The sequence below is a fragment of the Salvelinus fontinalis genome, chromosome 5, assembly GCF_029448725.1.
Source record: "Salvelinus fontinalis isolate EN_2023a chromosome 5, ASM2944872v1, whole genome shotgun sequence".
Lineage (NCBI taxonomy): Eukaryota > Metazoa > Chordata > Actinopteri > Salmoniformes > Salmonidae > Salvelinus > Salvelinus fontinalis.
The window spans coordinates 10,372,773-10,389,432 of NC_074669.1; the positions used below are offsets into that span (position 1 = coordinate 10,372,773).

Below are 16,660 nucleotides of genomic sequence, written 5' to 3' on the forward strand. Positions count from 1 at the left end.
CACGTTTTCAAGATATATAACTTTAAAAACACATACACAAAACATTTCTGGACTATATCAACAATGGACTAATTAAATACATTCCTTAAGAGAGTTTTTTGGTGGAGATTTACTTTAACAAACCCGATTCAACTAATCATTGTGTAGTTGGTTAGTTGATTCAGGTGTGAAAGTACTTGGCTGGAAAGAAATGTCCGGACACCCTGTTACTCTCCATGACCAGAGCTGATGATCACTGTTCTTGGCTTACTTAGACTTCTTATTTGGAGGGCTGTAGGTGTAGGACTTACCTTGGCTACCCTCTCTGCCAGCTGTTGTCGTCCATCCAGCTCCCGGCGGATCTGGGCTGCCTGCTCGTCCACATTGTCCAGCTAAAAACCACAGACCAGGAAGTAGAGTGTAACTCAACCAATCAAGAGCTGAAGACCAGGAAGGAGAGTGTAAATCAACCAATCAAGAGCTGAGGACCAGGAATGAGTGTGTCAATCAAAAGGATGATCAATAATGTTATTGTAACAATAATGTTAATAAATGAAGAGACATGGGGTGTTGACCAAACAATCAATCAAACATTTAAAAAAAATGTATAGCAGTGAGCAGACATATATACTTCAAGTGAAATGCTTCATAATGTATGTGATATCAACAGAGAGGTATATTTTCAGGGTGACCGTAATATTGACTGGATTTCATCAAGCTGCCCACTCAAGAAAAAGCTTCAAACTGCAACCAGTGCCTGCAACCTGGTTCAGGTTATCAGTCAACCTACCAGGGTATTTAAAAACAGCACAGGAATGAAATCATCAACATGTATTGATCACATCTTTACTAATGCTGCAGAAATCTGCTTTAAAGCTGTATCCAAATCCATTTGATCTAGTGATCACAATATAGTAGCCTTATTCCTTATAGCCATATTGCCTATTCCAGTGATAAGCATGCAGCCATTAAGAGAATGACTGTAAAAACGTAAATCCCTTTGGGTTGATGAGCAATTGAAAAAAATTATGGTTGAGAGGGATGAGGCATAAGGAATGGCAAATAAGTCTGGCTGCACAACCGATTGGCAAACGTACTGCAAATTGAGAAAATTGTGTGACTAAACTGAATAAAACAAGAAGAAACTATACTATAAAACAAAGAAAATTTGTATAAAGAATGATAGTAAAAAGCTTTGGAGCACCATAAATAAAATGGGCAAAAAGGCAAACTCAGCTCCCTCACTCATTGAACCAGATGGCTAATTCATCACAAAACCCACTGATATTGCCAACTACTAATGATCCCCCCCCCCCCCCCCCCCCCCCATCGGCAAGTTTAGCATATATGCCAGCAACAAATGCCGACACTACACATCCAAGTACAGCTGAACAAATTATAAAATACAAAAATGGTCATTTTTTATTTAGAAAAGTGAGTGTGGAAGAGGTGAAAAAAAGTATTGTTGTCTATCAACAATGACAAGCTACCTGGGTCTGACAACTTGGATGGAAAATTACTGAGGATAATAGCAGACAGATTGCCACATCTAAGCCTACAATAAAGTGTGCCCTCAGGCCTGGAGGGAAGAAAAAGTCATTCCGCCACACAAGCATATTAAAGACCCCTTTACTGGCTAAAAGAGCCAACCAAATCAGCCTGATACCAACCCATAGTACTTTTTAATTTTTTTATTGTTTGACCAGAAACGATGCTATTTTACAGTAAACAAATTGACAACAGACTTTCAGCATGATTTTAGGGACGGACATTAAAACAAGCACAGCACTTACATAAATTATGATTGGCTGAGAGAAATTGATGAGGAAAAGATTTTGGGAGATGTTTTGTTAGACTTCAGTGTGGCTTTTGTCATTATCGATCATAGTCTGCTGCTGGAAAAACATGTGTTATGGCTTTACACCCCCTGCTGTATTGTGGATAAAGAGTTACCTGTCTAACAGAACACAGATGGTGTTCTTTAATGGAAGCCTCTCCATCATAATCCAGGTAGAATCAAGAATTCCCCAGGGCAGCTGTCTAGGCTCCTTACTTTTTTCAATCTTTACTAATTACATGCTACTGGCTTTGAGTAAAGTCAGTGCGTCTATGTATGTGGATGACTCAACACTATACAGAGCCGCTACTAAAGCGAGTGAAATTACTGCAACACTTAAATAACTAAAGTCAGTTTCAGAAACAAATAAGTTATTCCTAAATATAAAAATATACACTGCTCAAAAAAATAAAGGGAACACTTAAACAACACAATGTAACTTCAAGTCAATCACACTTCTGTGAAATCAAACTGTCCACTTAGGAAGCAACACTGATTGACAATACATTTCACATGCTGTTGTGCAAATGGAATTGACAAAAGGTGGAAATTATAGGCAATTAGTAAGACACCCCCAAAAAAGGAATGGTTCTGCAGGTGGTGACCACACACCACTTCTCAGTTCCTATGCTTCCTGGCTGATGTTTTGGTCACTTTTGAATGCTGGCGGTGCTTTTACTCTAGTGGTAGCATGAGACGGAGTCTACAAACCACACAAGTGGCTCAGGTAGTGCAGTTCATCCAGGATGGCACATCAATGCGAGCTGTGGCAAAAAGGTTTGTTGTGTCTGTCAGTGTAGTGTCCAGAGCATGGAGGCGCTACCAGGAGACAGGCCAGTACATCAGGAGACGTGGAGGAGGCCGTAGGAGGTCAACAACCCAGCAGCAGGACCGCTACCTCCGCCTTTGTGCAAGGAGGTGCACTGCCAGAGCCCTGCAAAATGACCTCCAGCAGGCCACAAATGTGCATGTGTCAGCATATGGTCTCACAAGGGGTCTGAGGATCTCATCTCGGTACCTAATGGCAGTCAGGCTACCTCTGGCGAGCACATGGAGGGCTGTGCGGCCCCACAAAGAAATGCCACCCCACACCATGACTGACCCACCGCCAAACCGGTCATGCTGGAGGATGTTACAGGCAGCAGAACGTTCTCCACGGCGTCTCCAGACTCTGTCACGTGTGCTCAGTGTGAACCTGCTTTCATCTGTGAAGAGCACAGGGCGCCAGTGGCGAATTTGCCAATCTTGGTGTTCTCTGGCAAATGCCAAACATCCTGCACGGTGTTGGGCTGTAAGCACAACCCTCACCTGAGGATGTCGGGCCCTCAGACCACCCTCATGGAGTCTGTTTCTGACCGTTTGAGCAGACGCATGCACATTTGTGGCCTGCTGGAGGTCATTTTGCAGGGCTCTGGCAGTGCACCTCCTTGCACAAAGGCGGAGGTAGCGGTCCTGCTGCTGGGTTGTTGCCCTCCTACGGCCTCCTCCACGTCTCCTGATGTACTGGCCTGTCTCCTGGTAGCGCCTCCATGCTCTGGACATTACGCTGACAGACACAGCAAACCTTTTTGCCACAGCTCGCATTGATGTGCCATCCTGGATGAACTGCACTACCTGACCCACTTGTGTGGGTTGTAGTCTCCGTCTCATGCTACCACTAGAGTGAAAGCACCGCCAGCATTCAAAAGTGACCAAAACATCAGCCAGGAAGCATAGGAACTGAGAAGTGGTCTGTGGTCACCACCTGCAGAACCATTCCTTTTTTGGGGGTGTCTTGCTAATTGCCTATAATTTCCACCTTTTGTCTATTCCATTTGCACAACTGCATGTGAAATTTATTGTCAATCAGTGTTGCTTCCTAAGTGGACAGTTTGATTTCACAGAAGTGTGATTGACTTGGAGTTACATTGTGTGGTTTAAGTGTTCCCTTTATTTTTTTGAGCAGTGTATATAAAAGCATTGTCTTTGGGACAAATCAAATCACTAAACCCTAAACCTCAACAAAATCTTGTAATGAATAATGTGGAAATTGAGCAAGTTGAGGTGACTAAACTGCTTGGATTAACCCTGGATTGTAAACTGTCATGGTCAAAACATGTTGATGCGACATTAGTCAAGGTGGAGAGAAGTCTGTCCATAATAAAGTCCTGCTCTGCCTTCTTATCAACACTATCAACAAGGTAGGTCCTACAGGCCCTAGTTATGCGCACCTGGACTACTGTCCAGTCGTGTGGTCAAGTGCCACAAAGAGGGACAGGGAAATTATAATTGTTTCAGGGCAGCACGGCTGGCACTTAACTATACACAGAGATCTAAAATAAATGATGTGCATGTCAATCTCTCATGGATCAAAGTAGAGAGACTGACTTCATCACTACTTGTTTTGTAAGAGGTATTGACATGCTGAATGCACCGAGCCGTTTGTTTAAACTACTAGCACACAGCTCGGACACCCATGCAATCCCACAAGACAAGCCACCAGAGGTCTCTTCACAATCCCAAAGTCCAGATCAGTCAATGGGAGGTACACAGTACTACATAGAGCCATGACTACATGTAACTCTATTTTTCCATCTGATAATACACCTTATGAACCAGCGGGGACTATGAAGAGACACACACACGTACACGGATTTGTATTGTAGATATGTGGTAGTAAAGTAGTGGGCTGAGGGCTCAAACTTAATGTGCTGTGAAAAGTGTTATGAAATGAATGTAATATTTTTTATTGTATATTCAGTGCATTCGGAAAGTAGTCAGACCCCTTGACTTCTTCCACATTTTGTTACGTTACAGCCTTATTCTAAAATAATGAAATAAAAACAATTTTCCCATGAATCTAGTAAATAAAAAACAAAACACCATATTTACATAAGTATTCAGACCCTTTGATATGAGACTCAAAATTAAGCTCTGGTTCATTCTGATCCATTGATCATCCTTGAGTTGTTTCTACAACTTGATTGGAGTCCATCTGTGGTAAATTCAATTGATTGGACATGATTTGGAAAGCCACACACATGTCTATATAAGGTCCCACAGTTGACAGTGCATGTCGGAGCAAAAACCAAGCCAATAGGTCGAAGGATTTGTCCCTAGAGCTCCGAGACAGGATTGTGTCAAGGCACAGATCTGGGGAAGGGTGCCAAAACATTTCTGCAGCATTGAAGGTCCCCAAGAACACAGTGACCTCCAACATTCTTAAATTAATGGAAGAAGGATCTTGTTCAGGGAGGTGACCAAGAACCCGATGGTCACTCTGACAGAGCTCCAGAGTTCCTCTGTTGAGATGAGAGAACCTTCCAGAAGGACAAACATCGCTGCAGCACTCCACCAATCAGGCCTTTATGCTAGTGGCCAGACTTAGAAGCCACTGCTCAGTAAAAGGAACAAGACAGCCCACTTGGAGTTTGCCAAAATACACCTAAAGGCACTCTCAGACCATGAGAAACAAGATTCTCTGGTCTGATGAAACCAAGATTGAACTCTGGTCTGAATGCCAAGCATCACGTCTGGAAGAAACTTGGCACCATACCTACGGTGAAGCATGGTGCTGGCAACAACATGTAGTGGGGATGTTTTTCAGTGGCAGGACCTGGGAGACTATTCAGGATCGAGGGAACGATGAACGGAGCAAAGTACAGAGATATCCTTGTGTCACTGTATTGTTTTGGGGTTGTATGTGTTCGGATGTGTATATGTTTCAGGAAATGGCTTCCAAGCAGCTGATTGGTCGGCCCCATTGCAGATTGTCGATCTGACCCCACCCTCTCATCAGGGGATACATCTTTCTGCAATTACCGACTCCTTCTGCAGCTTGAAAAGCCAGTGTTCCTTTGTTAGTAGAGAGAGCTCCTTTGTATGTGCCGTGTTGGTTGTTGGTCTGGTAAATTTGTTGTAAAGTATTTTGTAGCTGGTCCTGCAGAGGTCTGTGTTTGCTATAGCACCTAGTGTTTTTGGTTTATTCAAATTGTTCTGAGTTTGGTGACTTATTCTGTTTCATCTGTTCCCAGGGGGGAAGGGGAAGGCACCTTGGGAGTGTACGGCAAAAGGCCTGCGGGCATACATTTACCCGTAGTATGTACTCTGTCTATGCACACTAGGTAAGACCTGGGCAGACCACCCCCTGCATTTTGGTTAGCGTGCCAGGTGGCGTTAAGAATAGGTAAGTAGTGGGTAGGTTAAGTAACTTTGACTTTCTTTGCTTTGGTTCCATCCAGACCATTTTCCCCACATTCACCATGTTAAGGAAATAAATTCCCTGTTAATGGTAATATTTTCTGCCTCCGTCATCCTTACCCGCACCAACAGTCACATACCTCTTTCACTCCATGGGGAGTTGAGTTTAGCAGGGTGTTGCGTTCCTTCCTCCAAGAGGCGTACGGAACACTTGATGAAAACCTGCTCCTGTTCCCTCAGACTGGGGCGACGGTTCAACTTCCAACAGGACAATGACCCTAAGCACGCAGCCAAGATAACGCAGGAGTGATTTTGGGACAAGTCTCTGAATGTCCTTGAGTGGCCCAGCCAGAACCTGGCATTGAACCCAATCTAACATCTCTGTAGAGACTTGAAAATAGCTGTGCTCAGGTCTCCCCATCCAACCTGACAGAGCTTGAGAGGATCTGCAGAGAAGAATGGGAGAAACTCCCCAAATACATGTGTGCCAAGCTTGTAGCGTCATACCCAAGAAGACTCAAGGCTGTAATCCCTGCCAAAGGTGCAAGATATATGATTTCCTTTTGTGGACTGACAAATGGTGCACTAGGTCAGGGACGAGCAACTCAAGTCCTCGAGGGCATGATTGGTGTCACACTTTTGTCCCCGCCTCAGCTAACACACCTGACTTTAATAATGAACTTGTCATGAGCTTCAGTTTAGAATGCAAATAGTTTTAAATCAGCTATGTTTGCTAGGGATGGGGGAAAAGTGTGACATCCCTCCACTAGGTAGTTTCTCAAGAGCACATTCATTGATATTCTAAGGCAAACAGAGAGTCTTTCTCTAGAGAATGGGGAACGGCTGGCACAGACACACAGAAATATGTGCAATTGAGGCATTCACTGTCCAGGATTTCCCACACCCACTCAAACACACATACAAAGAAATTACACAAAAACATACACACACTCATGCCTACACCGCAATGCTGTTCCCTCTCGATTATCTAACTCCGAACCCTGAAGTGATTTTAGAGTAGTGGCAAAACTGCTTCAAATGTAACAAGTGAAGTTTCTACGGTGCCATCCAGCGGTCGTTTCATGTCTTTATTGCAGGAAAAATCTGGAAAGGTGGTGTTTGATGGAAACAGAGAAACACAGCCATTCTCCATCTGTTGGCAAGGCAATGTCATCTCATTTGAAAAAAAAGTGAATGAGTAATATTAGATAGGAAAGTATGTTGTGTTCCAGCATGTTTCTGTGTGTACTGCCTGAATCAACTGAAACCACAAATTCATAATTACCCAGACTTTTCCTTTGACAACTTTGGTACGGCAACTGCACCACCCGCAACCCTCCAGAGGGTGGCACATGGCCCCTGGCATCACCAGGGGCACACTGCCTGCCTTCCAGGACATCTACAGCATCTGATGTCACAGGAAGGTCCAAAAAATCATCAAGGACTTCAACCACCCGAGCCAAAGCCTGTTCACCCCACTATCATGCAGCAGACGAGGTCAGTACAGGTGCATCAATGCTAGGACCGAGAGACTGAAAAACAGCTTCTATCTCAAAGCCATCAGACTGTTAAATAGCCATCACTAGCCGGCCTCTACCCAGTACCATGCACTGAACTTAGTCACGGTCACTATCAGCTACCACCCGGTTACTCAACACCTGCACCTTAGAGGCTGCTTCCCAATGTACATAGAATCACTGGTCACTTTAATACATGTTTACAAACCGTTTTACTAATTTCAAATGTAACAAAAAGGAACATCCTCTCACTGTCAACTGCGTGTATTTTCAGCAAACGTAACATGTTGAATCTTATGTTCAAGCAAATATTTACACAACAGACAAACTGAACAAATTCCACAGACATGTGACTAACAGAAATTGAATAATGTGTCCCTGAACAAAAGGAGGGTCAAAATCAAAAGTAAGTCAGTATCTGGTGTGGCCACCAGCTGCATTAAGTACATTGCCTCCTCATGGACTGCACCAGATTTGCCAGTTCTTGCTGTGAGATGTTACCCCACTCTACCACCAAGGCACCTGCAAGTTCCCAGACATTTCTGGGGGGAATGGCCCTAGCCCTCACCCTCCGAACCAACAGGTCCCAGACGTGCTCAATGGGATTGAGATCCGGGCTCTTCACTGGCCATGACAGAACACCGACTTTCCTGTCTTGCAGGAAATCACGCATAGAACGAGCAGTATGGCTGGTGGCCTTGTCATGCTGGAGGGGTACCACATGAGGGAGGAGGATGTCTTCCCTGTAACGCACAGCGTTGAGATTGCCTGCAATGACAACAAGCTCAGTCCGATGATGCTGTGACACACCACCCCAAACCATGACGGACACTCCACCTCCAAATCGATACCGCGCCAGAGTACAGGCCTCGGTGTAAGGCTCATTCCTTTGATGATAAGGAATCTGACCATCACCCCTGGTGAGACAAAACCGCGACTCATCAGTGAAGAGCACTTTTTGCCTGTCCTGTCTGGTCCAGCGACAGTGGGTTTGTGCCCATAGGCGACGTTGTTGCCGGTGATGTCTGGTGAGAACCTGCCTTACAACAGGCCTACAAGCCCTCAGTCCAGCCTCTCCCCCGACCATCCACTCAAGAAAACATATCGGCCTGCGGCTGAATTTAGTTGATAATCCCTGGTGTATGCCATGTGTATCCTGTACATACAACTAATAAAACTTAAACTTAATTAGGCTGTTATGGTGTCTGGTGTCGTGTCTTTGACTATGCCAGATTAATTGCTATGACATGCTATTCTATAAAATAATTTCTCCGTAATTAATATTACCTGATTGAACTAATCATGTAAATGTTAATTAACTTGAGGGACACCACAAAATAATATTTATAGAGCTGTTATCTTTCGAATAAACTCTTAAAGATTTTGTAAAATTTTACATCCATAGTAGTCACATTAATCGTCATTTTATTCAGTCTAATCTGAAAGTGGTAAATCCTTGGTTATCTGCAAGAATCCCGGCTAACAAGTTGAATCAGCAATACAAAATTGGGTTTAATTATTTATTTACTAAATACCTAACTAATCACACAGAAACACACATACACAATTAAATCATAACTTGATCACAAAGTGCCGTCATAACGGAAAACGTCCCTAGCGGGCAGAATAGATATGACAGCTTGTTACACAAAGAAAAGGGGGGGCTGGGTTTTAGTGAAAGGGCGGGAGACTGGGACGGGGCCGAAGCTGTGCTATCGTAAATACAGTATCTTATGCATTCTAAATTACCGCCCATTTGAAAAGGAAAATGCAATAAATATTTACTCTGAGCTGCGCTTCAGTAGGTTGGTGGTAGATGGAAGACCGTATCGCCAACCCGAGTCCTCTGTCCTTTGAAGAATGTCTCTGGTGATCACTGGATACGTTGGAGTAACGTCGTGTGTAGTAGACGGGATACTCTGACTGTCCTTCCTCACCTGCGTTTGTAGCAGCTGTTGCTAACTCAACGGCTAGGAGGTATCCCTTCTGTAGTGAATACGAGTTCAAAGTTCATACCATTTACAACCAAAGTCCATGCTGATGTTGGCTTAGTTCTGTAGTTATTATCTGAACCATTCTGACATCGGATCGTCATCCTAAATGTACCCAGAACAGGAAGTTATATTTTTGTCAATGGCTTTTATAGTGGAGGGAGAGGGGTGTGTCTGAAAAGTTTGTAACCCATGTCTCTTCACAGGGGCGGGCCCCTAGTTGAGCAGAAGCCCAAATTTATGAAAATCCAAATCTCTCATTTGGAAGCTAAAATTACATTTAATCTCTTCACAAATAATTTCATATTGAAACATTTGAATTAAACAACAATTCCATGTGAATCCAATACCTCTGACGTTTAGACTTTCCACAGTAGAGTTTGTCATTCTATCATTGATGAGAATGTGTCAGAGGGCAACCGAACTGACATAATATACCTTAAGTACCACCGCATATGTTCAGTTGGTCGGATTACCAGAATATAGTTCACCCCCCCCACTTTCTGATGTCCCCAGAATCTCTATGTTAACCAAGGGGTTTTCTTATGTCACATCAGTAGGGAAGAGAAAAAGGGGGAAAGAGGTATTTATGACTGTCATAAACCTACCCCCACTGCCAACGTCATGACACTGGTCATTTAGAGATTTGCATTGGTAGGCGTACCCCCTCTTTGGCTGTGTTTACATATATACATATTTTGTCCAATTATTGGCAAAAGATCTGATCTGATTGGTCAAGATCAATAATTGGGCAAAAGATCAGAACTGGGCTGCCTGTGTAAACACAGATTTTGAAACCCTGATGTTACTTTAATGATGCATGTGACTGGTGAACTATGCTCACACAACTGGAGCTAGGCCAGCTATAGTTGCTACCCACCTTAATCAGGTCCTCTTTGAAAAGCAAACGCATCTGTGGACAGAGAGACCTACTATAATCCATCACATTTAGCTGATTTTGTTTATTAGATAAGAGATCTTAAACTTGAATGGTATAATTTTACCTCAGGTTAAGGGGCAGCATGTAACCTAGTGGTTAGAGTATTGGGCCAGTAACCGAAAGGTTGCTGGATCAAATCCCTGAGCTGACAAAGTACAAATCTGTCGTTCTACCACTGAACAAGGAAGTTAACCCACTGTTCCCTGGTAGGCCGTCATTGTAAATAAGAATTTGTTCTTAACTGACTAGCCTAGTTAAATAAAGGTTAAATAAACAGACATACCATAATCTAAGGACTCATTAGCTAGTACTAGCCATTGGTTGAAATTATTAGTAATAATTACAGTTGAAGTTGGAAGTTTAAATACACTTAGGTTGGAAAATGTCTTGTTAACTTCTTGAGAATACAGGGGGTGCTGTTTTCGCATTAGCATAATTTCCTCTACAGATTAAACTGCCTCTTATTCAATTATTGCTCTTACTATATGCATATAATTAATACCATTGGATAGAACACAATCTATAGTTTCTAAAACCGTTTCAATTTTGTCTCATTTGACAGCACTTTCCCTGACCAAGAAGAAGAATGCAAGATGTGTATGCTCGCTTCAACGCTCTGCCTATATATGGTCACGCCACCTATGATCCGAAACACACTTCATTCGTCTTCCTCTGGGTGTCAAGAGGACGTCAGAGGAGAATTTTTTTGTTTATCTTGTACTGACGTGAAATAAGACCTATTTCTTTGGCGTGACCGACAACTTCCGGTTCTCTGAATCGCGCGATTTGGAGGTGCGATTGTCTACTGTTTTGCTGCCGTTACGGATGAAAACTATCTCCGTCTCGAAGTTTGTTTGATACATGTGACCATATCATCTTAATGTATGTTTTTTCAATATAGTTTAATCAGATTATTTGAATTTTTTCGGGAGTTTTGCCGTGTTCCATTCTGTGACTTTTTTTACTTTGGCCAGTCGACCAGTACAAATGCTAAATGAAGAGGGAAAGTTGCCATTATGAATGGATTGAACGACTCATCAGGACTAAGGACACCTTGATCAACATTCTGATGAAAGATCAGCAATAGTAAGACCCAATTTACGATGTTATTTCATATATCTGTCGTGCATGTGAACTGGTCGTGGGCGCCCAGCTGGTTCTGGCTGGCGTGGCTATGCTAATTTAGCGCTACATTTTGTTTTCGCTATAAAACATTTAATAAATCTGAAATATTGTTTGGATTCACCAGATGTTGGGCTTTCAATATCTGTACGCTGTGTATTTTTTCTGAAATGTTTTAATATAAGTAATTAGTTATATGACGTTGGTCTCTGTAATTGTTCTGGCTGCGTCGGCACTATTTCAGATTGCAGCTGCAATGTAGAACTGTGATTTATACCTGAAAAATTCACATTTTTCAAAAAAAAACTATGCTATACCATAAATATGTTATCAGACTGTCATCTTATGAAGTTGTTTCTTGGTTAGTGGCTATATATATTTTTATTTAGTCGAATTAGTGATAGCTACTGATGCAGGAAAAAACTGTTGGAGTAAAAAAATTGTGTCTTTTGCTAACGTGTTTAGCTAATAGATTTACATATTGTGTCTTCCCTGTAAAACATTATAAAAATCTGAAATGGTGGCTTTATTCACAGGATCTGTATCTTTCATTAGGTGTCTTGGACTTGTGATTTAATGATATTTAGATGCTACTATTTAATTGTGACGCTATGCTAGCGATGCTAATCAGTGTGGGGGGGGGTGGGGGGTGCTCCCGGACCCGGGGTAGGTGCTCGGTAGAGATTAACAAACTATAGTTTTGGCAAGTCGGTTAGGACATCAGTGCATGACACAAGTAATTTTTCCAACAATTGTTTACATACAGATTATTGCACTTATAATTCACTGTATCACAATTCCAGTGGGTCAGAAGTTTACTAAGTTGACTGTTCCAAGCTTGGAAAATTCCAAAAAATGATGTCATGGCTTTAGAAGCTTCTGATAGGCTAATTGACATAATTTGAGTCCATTGGAGGTGTACCTGTGGATGTATTTCAAGGCTTACCTTCAAACACAGTGATTCTTTGCTTGACATTATTGGAAAATCTAAAGAAATCAGCCAAGACCTCAGAAAAAAAATTGTATACCTCCACAAGTCTGGTTCATCCTTGGGAGCAATTTCCAAACTCCTGAAGGCACCACGTTCATATGTACAGGCAATAGTACGCTAGTATAAACACCACGCAACCGTCATACCGCTCAGGAAGGAGACGCATTCTGTCTCCTAGAGATGAACGTACTTTGGTGCGAAGTGCAAATGAATACCAGAACAACAGCAATAGACCTTGTGAAAATGTTGGAAGAAACAGGTACAAAAGTATCTATATCAACAGTAAAAATGAGTCCTATATCGACATAACCTTAAAGGCCGCTCAGCAAGGAAGAAGCCACTGCTCCAAACCCGCCATAAAATGCCAGACTATGGTTTGCCATTGCACATGGGGACAAAGATTGTACTTTTTGGAGAAATGTCCTCTGGTCTGATGAAACAAAAATAGAACTGTTTGGCCATAATGACCATCGTTATGTTTGGAGGAAAAAGGGGGAGGCTTGCAAGCCGAAGAACACCATCCCAACCGTGAAGCACGGGGATGGCAGCATCATGTTGTGGGGGTGCTTTGCTGCAGGAGGGACTGGTGCACTTCACAAAATAGATGCCATCATGAGTAGGAAAAATGATGTGGCTATATTGAAGCAACATCTCAAGACATCAGTCAGGAAGTTAAAGCTTGGTCGCAAATAGGTCTTCCAAATGGACAATGACCCCAAGCATACTTCCAAAGTTGTGGCAAACAGTCAAGGAATTGGAGTGGCCCTCACAAAGCCCTGACCTCAATCCAATAGAACATTTTGTGTGCGGAACTGAAAAAGCTTGTGCAAGCAAGGAGGCTGACAAACCTGACTCAGTTACACCAGCTCTGTCAGGAGGAATGGGACAAAATTCACCCAACTTATTGTGGGAAACCTGTGGAAGTCTACCCGAAACGTTTGACCCAAGTTAAACAATTTAAAAGGCAACGCTACCAAATACTAATTGAGTGTATGTAAACTTCTGACCCACTGGGAATGTGATGAAAGAAATAAAAGCTGAAATAAATCATTCTCTCTACTATTATTCTGACATTTCACATTCTTAAAATGAAGTGGTGATCCTAACTGACCTAAGACAGGGAGTTTTTACTAGGATTAAATGTCAGGAATTGTGAAACACCTTAGCGAAATACATTTAAACTCAGTTCATGTAAACTTCCGACTTCAACTGTACATCTACATCCACACATGATATGTAATTACACATACAATATAAGACAGATAATCAACAGCTCTCATTAATCATGTATGGCTAATTAGTAAAGGCATTGCATTTCCATTCAGGAAATGTAAGCTTCATTATAACTTGTCATGTGCACTGACAACAAATACATCTTCATTTTGAAAACTGAACACCTCATATTGTTTTGTAACTACTGAAATTTGCCCATTAATCTGAAAGGGATTCTCTATTTAGTAGCTTCAGATGTCAAACTCAGCCATACACAAAACTCAGCCATACACAAACTCTTGACACAAAACATCCAAAATATCCTATAAGTCATACAAATGAGAAGGATGTATGGTCATTAACCTTCAGTATGAAAGACTTGCTCTTCCAATAGATTTATTGTTAATCCAGTTACATGTTGCTGCTGGCATCGGTCAATTCCAACAAAACAAGGAACATCAGACAAAGGGAAGATTTAAAGCAGTCATTGCCATTCGGCTGCATGCATAAACCACGTGAGTTATTACGGGTGGGGATGGCTGTGAATAACGGTTGACTAAATAAAACAGACAGAAGGACAGGCATTGAGGCACACACAGGTTGATTCTATCATGGTAGAATGAGGCCTCTGGGCTAACAAGAAATAGCTATGGAAAAGATTACTTAAAGTTGGTTATTGATTGAATAACATTTTCACTGTAGTGTTGTATAGTGCTGTAGTGTTGTATAGTGCTGTAGTGTTGTATAGTGCTGTAGTGTTGTATAGTGCTGTAGTGTTGTATAGTGCTGTAGTGTTGTATAGTGCTGTAGTGTTGTATAGTGCTGTAGTGTTGTATAGTGCTGTAGTGTTGTATAGTGCTGTAGTGTTGTATAGTGCTGTAGTGTTGTATGCGCCATTCACACGTGGCTCCTGAGTTCATGACCAGTAAGTCAATAAACAACAGGTTCTATTTACAAAATTGGGTTTGAGGTTTAACAATGTTATGTTTGTCCCTTGCGAGGTCACACTTCCTCTAAAATGTAGGTGTAGGGCCTAATGTGATTAAAGGTGTTGCCGTGCCAACACGTTCCCTCTGTTTCTCTCTTTCTTTACAAAACCACCTAGGGCTGACTTTTTAGTGCTGTTGTATCCATTTTAAATCTCGGTTCAATTTATAGGTTTATCTCCCCCTTTACTGTTATCCCCCATTGTCTTATCAGCTTGGAGAGTTCCACTTGTCTGTTTGGTTTTTGGATTTCTGTCAGCGCTCCTATCTGACAGAAAATCATTGACAGACTTAAAATATCCATTCCTTACTGGGATCTACTGTAGAGGCACTGGAATTCTGCACTGCAAGCAAACACTGACGAAAGATTGCGTAGAAACAACGTTAAACTCTGTTGGGCACTTCTTGGAGTTCATCATGTTACCATGATAAAATGAACATGTCAGTTGCACATACAGTATAAAAAAAATTAACTTGTTCTCAACTGGCCTACCTGGTTAAATAAAAGGTGAAATCATTTTTTTATTATTATTATTATTTTTAAACAGTGCAGTGCCTGATAAGTCTACACAGCCCTTGCACAGTTGTCACATTTGCTGCCTTAAAATTTTATAAAAAAATAAAAATGACTGGATTTTTCTTCCGACTGATCTACACAACTTGCTCTACATTTTCAAAGGAAAAAATATATATTCAACCTTTAAACAATAAAAAATGAAGATGTCTTGATTGTGTGTAATAATTGGTGGCATCACCTTTGGCAGCAATGGCGAAGGTGCATGACGATGTCGGAAATCAGATATGACGTCATTGTTTTAGCACTATTCACAGAGTTGGTTCAATGCGCCAATAAATCTTCACAATTTACTTTCTTGCTTTACTGGCATCTTGGAGGTAAAAGTGGGACAATGTATACTGTGCTAATGACGATACAAAAAAAATTGTTAGAGCAATGTACAATACGGTGAACTTAGCAAATGAGGCATTTGTGGTAAAGTGCATGGACGTCGCCATCGTTATGCACCTACATTTCAACTGTAAATCATTTTGAATAAGATTCTAACAACTCTTAGACCAATTTACTGAGCTTGAGCATTTTTCAAAGAAACAATGGATATGTTGTCCTAAGAGTTAGTAGAATCATATTCAAAATTACATATATATATACAAAATTATACTTTTTCTTTCACTTAAAAAATGTGGAGCAAGTTATGCAGATCAGTAGGAAAAATAATATAATTTTAATCCAGGCAGGAAAATGTGACAACTGTGCAAGGGGTGTGTAGACTTTCACCCGGCATTCTTACAGGTCCGGACTGAGCTGTGCCAATTTTCTCCCTGATAGCTTGATAGAAGCACTTGCTTGAAAACTACAGTTTCAGATTCATCATGTGTACATGTGGTTGTTATCAACCCATTGTTTCATGTACACAACTGACCTTAGAAGGGTAAAAAAATACATAGGCATGCACACGTACATACACAAACACATTCACACCTTTGTCATTTAATTTATTCTTCCTGTAGTGCTAACCTGGCCTTTTTCTCTCACAGCCATTCTAACCATTTCTATGACAACAAGGCATATGAAGCTACTAATCAAAGCCATCAATGACAGGTTTGAAGTCGACACATCTTTCCGAGAACGGTCCCAAAGTCCCATCTTTAAACGTTATTCCATTAACACTTTGGCAGAGGATGCCAATCCTGTTTCTGATGATACTTTCTGAACTCAAATGGCGGACTAGAGGAATAGGCGGGCACACCGAGGGCTTTGACAGAAAAAGTTTTGGGAGATTACACTGGGTTTGATTACATTGGCTGGCTGCATGTCTGTCTGGGCAGCTTCCTGGTGCCTGAGAGGCAGAGGGGGAGAGAGAAGATTAGAAGCAGAATGAAACAGGGA

At 41.7% G+C, this 16,660-nt stretch overlaps 1 protein-coding gene across 9 annotated transcripts in view; it reads right to left on the minus strand.

Annotated features, from left to right (window-relative positions):
* The window catches only part of LOC129855083 (calcium-dependent secretion activator 2-like), a 240,038-nt gene that overhangs the window by 129,856 nt on the left and 93,522 nt on the right, over positions 1 to 16,660 (minus strand). For all 9 annotated transcript variants that reach the window (XM_055922398.1, XM_055922396.1, XM_055922395.1 and 6 more), the window contains one exon: positions 291 to 371. In XM_055922398.1, the coding sequence (XP_055778373.1) occupies positions 291 to 371 (81 nt within the window). The remainder of the gene's footprint in view (positions 1 to 290; positions 372 to 16,660) is intronic.